Raw genomic sequence first — 13,533 nt, 5'->3', positions numbered from 1 at the left:
GAAGATAAGAGAATGTGTATAATGATGCAAACAGAGTCAGCATTACACAGTGATGTAAACACACACACACACACGTACACACCGCCCGCCGTTCAGTTATGGAAAAAAAGGAAATAAATTCTTCCCTATCACACTCTCCCTCCCAGGAGCAGGCGTGTTTTGGTTTCCTGTCCAAATGATTAATCTTTCACATTATTTTACGGGGGGATTGGTAACGCTGTAACACTACCTGTGGACCCAATTACACAACTGACAACAGTATCAATGCAGCTCCCTGACTTATGGCAGAATGAACACAGCAACCTTTATGCTCCATCAGCATAAGTGACATCCAGGAATTATGTACACACATAAGCACCTGCTGCTGATGCATAAACATGGATTATTGCAAATGTTTACGTCTTCCCTTAAAGATGCAAAACAATAAGAAACAATATGCTGATACTGAAATGTTGCCTAGGTACCATAATGGTTTTTTTTTGCTTTATTTTGCAAACATATCCCGGAATTGTACCATTATCTTGAAATGAGATCTGCAAACATCAGACTTGTGCAGTCATAGCACAGGACCTTTTAGATCTTTATCCATTACTGTCTAAAGCATGAGAAAATCCCTTTATTCTGCTGAATCAGCATCATCTTAACGACACATTGGCGGTAGTTACAGCCACGCCATAAATGTGAAACCCTTTTTGGAGCCTCCAGGGCTAAATTGGACCTGTCAGGCGTCCATCATAGGATGAACATGGCTGAGATCTTTTAATTAAGACTGTTTTAGTTTTCAATGATTAGTAGTAGTAGTGGACAACACAGAACATAGCAACGGCGTGCTCAGCTTTGGAAACACTCCAGTGCAGGCTACATTTAATAAAGTCAATGATCTCCCTTAACCAGCTAAAATGCCAACTATTCATCATGAAGTGACCTCATTGCTATTCATGGCCTCTCCTCTCCATCTTTCACTCCAGTGTACAACAACAAGTGATCAGTGAAACATGCAGGAGGTGCCACACCTGCGCTGATTACATAAACACACTCTCATCTCCCTCCCTCTCTCTCTCTCTCTCTCTCCCTCCCTCTCTCTCTCCCTGTCTCTCGGTAGATAAACCACAACAGTAGCAGTGGGTCATTTTGCTTGCCCGAGTGTTTTCTCAGTAATTAGACCGAGTGCATTATGTTCATATTATGCTGCTGCCACAAGCACTTTGGGTTAAGGTGCAGCACTGAGCATCTTCAGCCTCCTGGGAAGACGCGCTGATGAATGCTGATGAGTATTGCGCAACCCCCAGAAATTTGAAGGCTGTTTGAAGCGGTGCTGCTGGGATAATAGCATCCCGTTCACAGTGTTTGGCCGTGTGAACACATTGCACCGGGCCGTATTGTGTTATTGCACGACCAGGAGAGATCCCAGTACACAAATGAAAAATCAAAACCAAGCGACACACATTCAATTAGGGAGCTGTGGCCCTGGATGTGTTATGCAAACCTCGCCAGCAGGACGGAGTGGCAATAAATCACGCTTGTTTGCTCGCTGCTAACAAAGTGCTGGAGCCAGAGCTTCATGGATTACATACACCGATCCGGATGCGGACTCCCCCTTATTGAGCCGACTCCTTCTGTAGGTGGAGATACATGACATCTCGTGAATGAATGGCCGTGGTTGGTTTGGAACAGACCGTCCACACTCACACTAAAACCCCCAGGACAACCCACATACAGCTGACGTGGCGAGCTTTCATTGTGTTCCGTGTGTATTTTTGGCGAGTTGTCGTCAGTATCGCAGGCGAACAGGTGTGTGTTTGGGATGAATGGATAGATGACATAGACATATGACTCGGGTCTGCAGGAGGCCATTATATTGAAGGGCACTGCTGCTCTCTGTTGTCGTGGGTGGGCGGTGGTGTGTGGGGACCTTGACATGGCCAGCAGCTAAAAATAGCCAAAGAAAGAGAAAAAAAACAGGCTGCGGCTACGGCATGTTTCCTCCCAATTATTGACAAATGCACACACACACACACACACACACTCACACACATACCCAGACCCACACAGGAACACACTGTATATTTACACAGACACACATCCAGTGGCAGAGCTGCGCAGCTGATGGTGACCTCACAGCCAAGCGATCCCCGGCCTTCCCCAACTTTGAATTTCACAGAATAATAAATCACAGCTTTGCATTATGCCAAGCTCTCAAAATATCACACAGTGGGAGCGAGCGGAGAGAGAGAGAGAGAGACAGAGAGAGAGAAAGAGGGGGAGAGCAGGAGAGAGAGAGAGCGGAGGGACGTTTTTAACCTCGCCAACCCGTGTTTTTTCTTTTTTCTTTATGAGTATTCTGATCTATTGCAGAGGCCTATTATTAGAAAGGTGTCCCACGTCGATTGAATGCTTATTATTGTAATTTAACTGAATGTGACTCTTGCTCTCCCCCTCCTGACAAAGGTCACAGTAAATTACAGTCATCTCTCTCGCTCTTTCTCTCTCTCTGTCGCTCTTCAAGCACTGCACTTATTAACTAAATTACACCACACAGACTCATTCTACATGCAAAGCAACACGGCCTGTTATCTTATATCTGCGTTCAGGTCTGATCCACTCTATGCAGAGCGGCGGCGTTCAGCTTCTCCTCCGGCTGTGATGTGCGTTGCTGCTCGAGGCGCTATGGCTGTCCTGAGAGCCAACGTTGGCGCCTGTATTTAATGAGTGTAACATAACTGGAGGATGACGTGTCTCTTTTGTGTGCCGGCAGCATCAGAAGCACGAGCTGTGGGGTGTGAGTGTGTCCACAGTTTGTCATAGAGACGAGGAGGGTCAGTCGGGTGGGAACAATTGACGACAAATAGGAAAAGACGGAACGCTAAGACGGTTCAGGGACGAAGACGGCGGTCTGAGTCCCTGAACAGGGAGCCATCAGCTCAAGAGATCACACACTGCACTGTCCTTACTTTCTACACGTTATTTATGTAAACTTCTGTGCTGCGGCATTCGGCCTCCTCCTCCTACTCCTCCTCATCACCATGATCACCGTGGGGTATAACATAACGGTGAATTCAATCACCCGCTCAGTCACTCTGTTAAATTCAAACCACGCCAACTCGCCAAGTCTAGCTCATTCCGTGCACCCAAAGTGTTTCTTCAGCATGATGCTACAATTTGGGTTGCTATGGCAACAACCCACACACGCACACATGCCCACATAGTATACAAGAAATAAAGAAAAAGGCACAATCTCCTTTTTTGTAAACAACACCCTCCAGAAAGAAATGTAGGATGTCTGGATGAGGAACACATTTTGTTTTTAGGGAAAACTAATAGTTAATGATATCAAGCTGCTAACTAGAGTTATTCCGCCCCCACATGGCGGCCATGGGTTGGATCGGGCGTCCACAGAGAGCCCGTGCATGCAGGTGGTGTTAGAGTGGATCTGTGAGCATAGCGCACAAGGTATTACATTACTCAACAGTGTAGAAACCCAGGTGCAAAAATCAACTCTGGCTGAATGGTGATGATTTAATGTAATCAACACGAGCCTCACACTCCATGACACACGGGGGCTGACTGATAAGTTCAGGGCGTAACACAGAAATAGCCAACAGAGGGATGCAGTTGGTTATTTTTTTCCCACATTGGCGTGCGTATATGCAAATAAGGGCCGGAGCGATACGACTCCTCAGAAGCATCCACAGCTGAGATGATGCAATCACCTGAGACTAAAGTGAAAGAAAGACACAGACAAGAGAAGAGAGGAAGCCATTTGTACATTACATTACCTTTACTAGGTTACTTTTGCAAGAATACAGGATTACACACCTTCTGTAGATGGCAAAACACATCAATCAAGCGATGTAATTAATATAAGTAGCCAAAGCCAGTTGGCCTCCATCGTTTATCACTTTTGTGGCCACCAGATGGACAATTAACGCCTGTCAGTCATGGGTCGGGGAAACGTTCCACCACCCCGGACACAAGCATCGTATATCACTACTGTGCCGAGGGTTTAAGAAAGCAAAGCTCCTCTCTGTAGGAACTGTCTCAATGCGTGTGTGTGACGTATTGCACTCTCCAATCACGCTTTGTTATATTTGGATGTCATTTGCATAGAAACGAGATAAAGACGACAAATCTAGACGGTAAAATATGAATCAGGTCTGTGTGAATGTGCTGTGTGAGCGTGCAGACAGATGCCCGTGCATCTGGAGAGGTCATGACGCAACATCTGCACCGTGTCAGAGCTCCTGACTCCTGAAGGGTAAAGGGCTTTGACACTGTAATGCAGTCTCAGTGTGTGTGTGAACGTATCACTCTCATCCGTGTTAGTTTCCTCTGGTCAAGACTTAATCAATGCCACGGTGTCATAGTCTTTGTCCCCTGCGGCGTGGACGACGGCAGGGACGCAGTTAAGGCCCAGCATCCATGCACACACAGGCTCCAGTTTAGTCAACGCAGGGATATTGATCACTTGTCACAGGGAGGAAGGAGCACCGGTGTGGGAAATCAATTACACATATGCAGCAGTGTAATCAAATTTCTGGAAAATGCTTAGGTCAGGGAAAACGTTCCGAGTGACACAGGAGGAAATATCATGGCTGTATTGAATAGTGCTCATGGGAAGTGAGCGAGTGAGGGATAGGGAGGGAGGCTGGGGGAGGAGGGGAGGGAACGAGATGGAAAGAGAGAGAGAGAGAGAGAGAGAGAGAGAGAGAGAGGGGGAGCACTCCTGTGTGGGTAACGATCTGAGGTATAATAAGGGATACATAATTTAATATCTCTATTTATTCATTTAAGAGCAGGGAGAGGTGAAGGAGGTCTTTAGATATTTATAGCTAATAAGTTAGATGGGTTTGATTACCTGGAGAGGAACGAGCTTCATAATCCCTGACTTACTGTGGGCGGCTTTCTCAAGTGGTCAACAATAAAGAGGCTCTGGCCATCTTGTTTGTTTACTGCAGATCACTTCACATGTAAACCTCTCCCATGCTGGGTTAGTTACATGTGTTCACCTTCATGTAGAAGCTTCATGACGGGAGCTTGTCATGATCACCTCTCACTAATGGCAACATGGATCAGATAATCTATATTGCTCGTTGCCAGGTATGAGCTTTATTACTCCTGATTGGTTCCCAGGACATCATATTGTTGTCTATAAATAGTTTGAGTGCGCACCCTGATCAGTTTTAACGATCAGTAATAAATCACTAAATCACTGAATCGATCACCCTCCTCCTCCTCCTCCTCCTCCCGCACTCTGAAGAACCCCGCAGTGTATCAGCGCTCCTCCGGTTCGTGCTCGACCCGTTCAGCACCGACATTGATATTTCCCTGTATGTGTGTGTGTGTGTGTGTGTGTGTGTGTGTGTGTGTGTGTGTGTGTGTGTGTGTGTGTGTGTGTGTGTGTGATGCGGTGCAGCTCCCTCAGTACAGTAGTTGTGCAGCGGGACGTTTATCCCGCAGCTCGCCTATCCCGTCCCCCTTCCCTGCTTCCATCCCCACCGTTGCCGTTTTTACGCGCACGACGTCTGCGGACACACACACACACACACACTCTCTCTCACACACACACACACACACACTCCCCTCTCTCTCTCTCTCTCCCTCCTTCACTCCCTCTCCTCCGCTCCGGCATCAAGCTTTTTGGGGATGAAGGCTAATTCTCTCTTCCTCATGGCGAAGCTTCACTTCTTGTCCGGCTCTTGTGACCGTTTGTAGAAAGAGGCGTTCACGTGTTTTCGTCTCTTTCGCGACTCGTATTTTTTTCCCCTTCTTCTCCCAACCATAATGTGGGACGCGCGTCCTCTGCGCGGAGCCCGCCGAGTGCTCCCAGTCGTGGCCGCTTGACTAGAGGGGGATCCCGGCTCCCTTTTCATCCCAATACTCCCCCGAGGAACAAGAGGAGTTTGCATGCAAAAGGTGGTTTGTCTCGGCAAGGTGAGGATTTCTATTCCCCCCCCCCCCCCGTGATATTCCTTTTGATTTGGACACTTGGAAGAGTATAAATGTACCCACAGCGCCTGTTTTACGCTGAATGTGTTGGATTTAAAAGGCAACAGAATGTGCTGTAGCGTAACAGGTATGCAGCAATGTTTTTAATATAGTATACAAATGATACTCGAGATACTTAGCTTGCCATATGACTTCAATATGTGACCGCTTTGCAGCCGTATTTGCATATAGCAACTCATATTATCCGGTTTGTTTGGGAATCGGAGCGTTTTGTAGCAGAGCACAAACAAATCAATGCGAAATGTATCCAAAAACTGTTGCATTCACGGAACACGTCGCACATCTAGCGTTGATGGTAATTAAAACGGGTTGCTTCAGTCATTAGAAACAAGTCTAAAATACGTCTGATAGTTTTAAAATGCGATTTATACATTGTAATTCTGAGAAACGAAGATAAACAAATAAAGTTTCCATACAGTTGTGTGTTAATATCCCCCGCGTTCTAATAATCTCCCTGTCAAAACAGTGATTAGACGTGACAGGGGGGGAAATGTTTGAAAATGAAGAAGTTAATCAGAAGCCCGAAGTTGACGTCACACTTATCACACTGATTAATTACACGGTTTATTTCAGTTGGTTGGTGTTTGTAAATCCACAGCTAGGTCCAGTTTGACTGATGGGCTGCGTAGAAAGTCGAGCCTGTGCAGGAGTTGTTTGCCTCACAGAGCCGTGAGAGTGCAGAGCGCAGCAGCCATATTGACTGTTAAAACAAAATCATTGATCCTGACCCCCTTCCACCCACTTAGAAATGCGATGAGGTGATCGATCACACACGTGGTGCCGCGCCACTGCACACAGCTAGTGTTTTAATCATCGTATGGAGTAACAGGTGTGTTTAAGATCTGCGAAGAAAGGTTGGGATGTGTTTTTGAATTTGTGACGCTATGCAAAACACAGAATCTTGATGGCATTCCGTCGTATTTCCTCCTTTTTGTTTGATTACAAAACACTAAATTACAATGTCAAACGTTTGATCAACACCTGTGTAGCTTCCCGCTGTGTTTGACTCTAAATCTACTTAGATACACAACAGTGACCTAATAAGATGATGGAACCTCGATGTTGGATTTATTCATTACAAAATTATGTAATGGACCTCAACAAATTCATCAATACCCATTTTAAGTTGTTTTCATTATTACTTATCGTCTACTTCATCTTTGGCTGAATGAGTTTTTGAAATGAGTTGTCAAATAAATCCACTTTTGTGATGATGAACTTGCTCTAACAGATGTTGTGTTTTGTTTTCTCAGCCATGGAGGGATTTGCCTAAAGAGCAGCCAACATCAATTGGACTTTTTTTGTATTTTCTTCTTTTGACTCCATCGCGATTCCCGCCTCGCTCCAGCCTTTCCCCGTCGCCATGGCTGAGAAGCTCGGACCGGAGGACGCCAAGCCCCCCAACGACTCCAACGACCCCAACGACCCCACGCCCAACTCCCTGCCACCCGAGCCCATAGAAATCATCCGCACCAAAGCCCGCTCCCGGAGAGTCCGCCTCAACGTGGGGGGTCTGAACCATGAGGTCTTGTGGCGGACCCTGGACCGGCTTCCCAGGACCCGGCTCGGCAAGCTGCGGGAGTGCAACACCCACGAGTCCCTGATGGAGGTCTGCGACGACTACAGCTTAAACGAGAACGAGTACTTCTTCGACCGGCACCCGGGGGCCTTCACCTCCATACTGAACTTTTACCGGACGGGCAAATTACACATGATGGAGGAGATGTGCGCCCTCTCGTTCGGCCAGGAGTTAGACTACTGGGGGATCGACGAGATCTACCTGGAGTCCTGCTGCCAAGCCCGCTACCACCAGAAGAAGGAGCAGATGAACGAGGAGCTGCGGCGGGAGGCGGAGACCATGCGGGAGAGGGAGGGCGAGGGAGAGTTTGATAACACCTGCTGTCCAGACAAGAGGAAGAAGCTGTGGGATCTCCTGGAGAAGCCCAGCTCCTCGGTGGCTGCCAAGGTAGGGAACCGAATCGGGAAGTGTGATCGCACCTCCTGTTAGGAATTCATAACGGAACGCTCTGCCCGGATCATAATATATTACAGGCACACTCATTAAGACCCACTCAACCTTTAAATCAGTAGTTCGCCAGTTTGAATGTTGAAGCGGGCGACACTGCAGGCTCGTCAGGTGTTTCCTCAATTCCCGTCTTTATAAGTGGCAAGAGTACTTAAAGGTGAATCAGATACAGACAGCTGCAGGCTGTGCGGAATCCTTTCGAGTGGATGTTATAAAAATAATGAGAAGGCGAGGAGGAGGTTGAGGATTGCAGAGTGGCGTGTGTTCAAACATACAGAGGAGAAAAAGTTGATTCTCTGTTCTGTTTGTGGAAACAGTCAGCTGTCAGTGTCAAACAGGTCCGTCATTGAGCTGTGACAGGGCTCCCTCTCTCTCTTTGCCTACGCCATCAATCACTACGTACCGGATGAGCCTCTTTTTCGCTCAGTGCCAGAAGTCAAAAGTTGATGCATCCTGGAGAAGTGTGTGTGTGTGTGTGTGTGTGTGTGTGTGTGTGTGTGTGTGTGTGTGTGTGTGTGTGTGTGTGTGTGTGTGTGTGTGTGTGTGTGTGTGTGTGTGTGTGTGTGTGTGTGTGTGTGTGTGTGTGTGTGTGTGTGTGTGTGTGTGTGTGTGTGTTACTCGAAGTTGTAGAAAAGTCTTTGGTTTGTGATGGATTTTTGTACGGGATGTGATACGGTTATTGTTCTTCAGTCTCCCTGCCTCTTCCTCCTCTTCCTCCCTGTCCGTCCCCTCTCTCAGTTCGACTCAGGCCTCAATTAGAGAGGTCAACCTCGATGAAATCCAATAGCTGGTAATTTACGTCGCGTCTCCAGTATCCTGATCTCATCATCGGCCAGTGCAGGACAGGATTATATTCCATGTCAGAGGATCATAAACACTGGGTCGTGTGTGTGTGTGTGTGACCTGAGCGTCATCAACCATTCCCCCACACCCCCCCACGAGAGAGACGCATTTGCTTCCGGTGCTCTCTGTGCAATGATCCCTTTGACACACGCTTTCTATGGATGTTTTTGGCCCAGATAGTTTAGAAATCGTGCACGATTCAATTTCAGCCCTCAGTGCCTGCTGCTAAATATAACACACACACGGTGTTCACCTACAAAAACAGCAAAAATATGGTAATGCCACTGCTGCATACAGCATATGTAGGTTTCACTGCTTTTTATAGAGCCACTGGAAGAAAGAGCCCAGACCGACTGTCACTCATTCTGCCCCCCCCCCCCCCCCCCCCAATCATTAGGGATTTGTGATTGACGAAGATCCCCCCTCATCTCAATAACAGCCTCCACAGGGAAGCTGTACATCACACGGATCAATTATAAGGAGGAGGCCGATATCTAATTTAAGGCGAACTCGGGTGACGGCAGCGAGGTAATCTGATACTCCTGTGTGATATTTAATGTGATTTACCGCTCCGATCCGGGCCCCCGTTCCCCTTCTCGTCCATCCCGGTATTGCTGACCTGTTCACTATCATGCGGGGGAAGCCTGCGAAGCCCTGCAGGGAAATCCCACCTTAATTCAAATGGCATTGACTTTGTGCTGAGTGCTGGAGGAGGTGAACTTGAATGAGACTTTAATGGCTCGGCCCTGTGATCGCGCCGAGGTTGTCTGCAGCTGAAAACACATTTGGAAATAGACGACCCGTGGTGCCCGGCCGTCAGATGGCAGACCCCTGAGGTCAGGGATGCCTTTTATGGGGCCGGCATCACTCAGCAGGAACCCTTAAAAACCCTTAGACCAAGGGAACACCGTTACTAAGCTGCACGCTGCTGTGTGCTTTCAGATGAGGCAACCCGACCCCTTTGTCCAATGCAATCACACTCTTCTGGCATACGCATATTCTCTCTCACTCACTCACCCGATCCAGCACTGACTCGATCAGAGATTAACGCCCGGCGTGTTTCTTTTAAGGCACCTATGGCACCAGCCTGCCCCTAAAGTAAAGGTTAAGCACGAGCGGGCCGACCTTTTCTGCCGGGTCAATGAAGCTAGGATTACATTCATCCATGCAGCGAGCGGTGGCACATGCTTCGGTGGCATGAGCAGGAGGGAAAACACAGAATCCCGGCGAGGAGAGCGACAGCGGTGCTTCAAGAGAGGGAAAAAAAGTGGTTTTAACCCGAGGAAAGTCCTGTGAAGGGGAGAGAGAGGGAGAGAGTGAGTGATGCAAGAGATTCAGCCCTCTAAATCATTCTTCAGGTTGCCATGTTGGACCTCTGCAGGCTTTTCCCATGAATTATGAATGAAGTAGTCAAAACAAAGTGGACACACGGCCTCGCTTGGTTACTATGCGACATCTGCCTCGTCACAGGTGAACCTACAAGGAGAGAGAGAGACGGTGGTGTCATGACGATGGACCTTCAGGTGTCAAAGTACAAAATCTCTCTCCCGGTTTCACTCTGAAATGCGTTTGAGTCCCTGAGCTTTAATATCAGAACACGTGTTGCTCGTGGAAACGAGACGATCGGCAGGAAAGTCTGCAACATCTGGGGGAGCCCCCTTCGCACAAGAACATGAAAATCTCTCCGTCCTGGGTGAGCAGCACAGCAGCTTAGCCAATAGATAAAAGATTATATAAGATTAGATTAGAGAGCAGAATCAGCTTTTGCATCATTTGCTGCAAGCTATTATTCCAGTCAGTCCAGCGGTGTCATCCTTGAAGTGGAGCCAGAGGGATTTGTGGTGGACTGACCCTCTTTTGTTCACCAGGCACCGATGCACTTGAGCACAAACCCCTAGAATAACACAGAAACACTCAAATCTCTGCTTTCAAGACCACAGATTCGCTGTAACCTTGCACGTTTTCCCCTGGAATTGTGGTTTATTAATCCGAGAGCGGTTCCTTCTGCTGAGTTTCTATATGTGTGGAGATATACAGCAGCTACAGATCTATAGGTTGTGTGTAATGAATATTAGGAGCTCATTAGCCGCTACACAGCCGGTGATTTAGTGCGAGCTTCAGAGTTAATATATGAGTCATGACTGTGCTCCTGGTCTCATAAATGAATGCTGTTATTTATCACATAGGCGTTCACACTGTGCAGAAGGTTCTTTGGCTCAAGCTATTTAAAAAAAAAATGCACCAGTCGCTGGGAAATTTACATGCAAACTAGTTCACTGATGTTGCATTCTGGAGATGTTTGTTGATCCCTAAGATGTTCGTTGGTGCTATTTAACGCATGGCTGTGTAAAAGATAAACAGCTGAGTTGCCAAATAGTGCTCCGTTCTGTTATAATGGTAGAAACTCGTACTTTTCAGGGTAAAATCATCAGAAATGTTGAAATTGTGTCATCCTTTGTTATTTTTTGTCATCTTTTATGCAACTATTGGCTACTTGTGGACGTTGTGGCTCTCGTACTGCTAAAGATTCTAACACCATTCATGCCTTTAGCGAGGAGCATAAACATCTAAAGCTGTTATAGCGCTATTGACAAAATATTTCACCGCTGTGTTTTCACTTTAGGGCCCTGTCAGTCTGTGGAGTGTGTGGAAAATAACTGACAAGCGTTCAGAACGTTTTAAGAGATCAATGCTTCTACTTTCCAGACATTTCCAAGTTGGCTTTTCTGTCTCCTCCCCTCACTCCCGACACAAACTAATCCACCTCTGCTCCTGCTCTTAATGTGGGTGGGCACCATTAGTCTCTGCTTTATCTAATAAGCGCGTGCAGCCAGCGGGGAATGCTAAGGAAGCCCGCGCAAACAAGGGGGAGCGGTATCTTGTCCTCCCCGAGACGCTGTGGACGGTGAGGTCGTATTCAACAGTATTACTGCAGACCGGGGTTGTGTAACTCTGTTGATTTTGTTTGCTGACCCATTAGCTCTTTATAGATCCACACAGAGGGACACAAAGGGAGTTGCTGCGTACACGCCGGGAGCAGCCAGGACATTTGGTTGTTGTCTACGTCTTTGCAGACTTTTACCACACTGATGGACGGCGTCTGGCTTTAGGTGTGTCCAGCCGTGTGGGGTGGAGGAAATGAGCGAGAGGCCGTTCAGTCAGCATTAAATCAAAGGCTTTATGTATCTCAGGGTTGCAGGTTCCTTCACCCGGCGCTTCATTATCCTCCCTTCATCGCCGCATGAGTTGTGGTCAGCGCAGCGAAGGTTAAATCCATAACCATTGGCATTTCATGGAAGAACGGCTATCAACTTGTTGCCAAAATGGGATTTGAGTCACGTTCCCTTTATTTGTGATGAAGCCAGATCGAGCCGTCTGACCCCGACTATCCAGGTCTATCCAAATCACATTTGGGTCATGTTTCTCGCTCTGCAATCACCATCATTCTCTAGCCTCTTTCTCTCTCTCTCTGTGTATCCCCTCCCGGGTCACGCTCGCTCTCCAGGCTTTCTCAGAATGATGAATCCCACCTGTAGGAGTCGTGAGTTGCAGGAGACACGCCCTCTCTCTGCCCTCCTGCCTCCTCCTCCTCTTCCTCTGCGTTACATAAGCCTGCCACCGGGGGCTTTAATCAATGGAATCTAACATTTGGGCACCAGCACCTAAATCCTCTTCACCCCCGCATTCATAATCAGATAAGCAAGAAACTCATCAATCCTGCTCCTCTCCAGTGTTTCCTATCGCTCCCTGCTGATCAGCTGCATCAGCTGTGTGTGTTCACTTGATCAAAGGTCGGTGAATTACTCTCCAAGAAATTGACCAAATTATCTTGCAAAATTTGGATCAGATCTGTTTTTTAATCAAAATATTCCCTCCTTGGTTGGGTAGATAAGCAATTCTTCAGTCTGCACTCGTCTCTCTCTTTCCAAATCCACCTCAGTTTGGTGTAATGGCTCTAATCTGCTCTTATCTTTACATCCACCAGCTATTTTCAGACACAGTTTGAAGTCTTTCTATTCCAGGAGCTCACGTAGCCCTGTTGTTTTCATGAAAAGTGGCTGATACTGTAAATGCCCACTAGGTTCTTCTGCTATTTACTTTCTCCAAACACCAATTTCCTCATATGGGCGAAGTGTTGTAAGCAGTTGGTAGAACACTTTCCACTCACTCCACTTTTGTTAGTGTTATTTGAATTTATAGTTACGTTACCAAGCAGCAAACAGCAGCGTTCATAACAACAGCGCCGCGTTTCCCAGCTTTCCCCTGGATTATGATACCTGAAATCAACTAATGAGGACATTTAATCATCAGGGAGTCATCACACAAAAGCATTTTTCATTCTAATTGTTATGAAACTGTCAGATCATCCCGCAGTCTCTTCTGAGTGTTGTTTTGCTGCAGAGGTATCCTGGGGTCGTATGTAAAATGAAGTGAAGGTGAGGACACTGCAGCCCCTCTATCGATCTCTGCCAAAGCCTCGCACCGGCCACTTTCACCCTAAGGCTTCAAAGTGAACGCTTGAAGGAAGTTGTTGTAGACGGGCTCAAGATAAAGCTATCGATGCTGCCGACCCTTCACATTGATCCCTCCCAGCGTCGTGTACATTTGTAATGATTTCACAAACATCCATTGATCAGTTTGTGCTGTAATTGCAAACC

General features: G+C 47.2%; 1 protein-coding gene across 1 annotated transcript in view; it reads left to right on the top strand.

Moving 5' to 3' along the window:
• The first annotated feature begins 7,369 nt into the window (after window positions 1-7,369).
• The window catches only part of kcnb2b (potassium voltage-gated channel subfamily B member 2b), a 62,333-nt gene continuing 56,169 nt past the window's right edge, over window positions 7,370-13,533 (top strand). The window contains exon 1 of the mRNA XM_076171278.1: window positions 7,370-7,972. Within this exon, the coding sequence (XP_076027393.1) occupies window positions 7,370-7,972 (603 nt within the window). The remainder of the gene's footprint in view (window positions 7,973-13,533) is intronic.

The sequence above is a fragment of the Genypterus blacodes genome, unplaced genomic scaffold (genome assembly GCF_046128005.1).
Source record: "Genypterus blacodes isolate CSIRO-AG114 ecotype Tasmania unplaced genomic scaffold, CSIRO-AGI_Gbla_v1 ptg000245l_1, whole genome shotgun sequence".
NCBI classification, from domain to species: domain Eukaryota; kingdom Metazoa; phylum Chordata; class Actinopteri; order Ophidiiformes; family Ophidiidae; genus Genypterus; species Genypterus blacodes.
The sequence above is the reverse complement of the archived record's forward strand: the minus strand, read 5'-3'. Positions and strand labels throughout refer to the sequence as shown.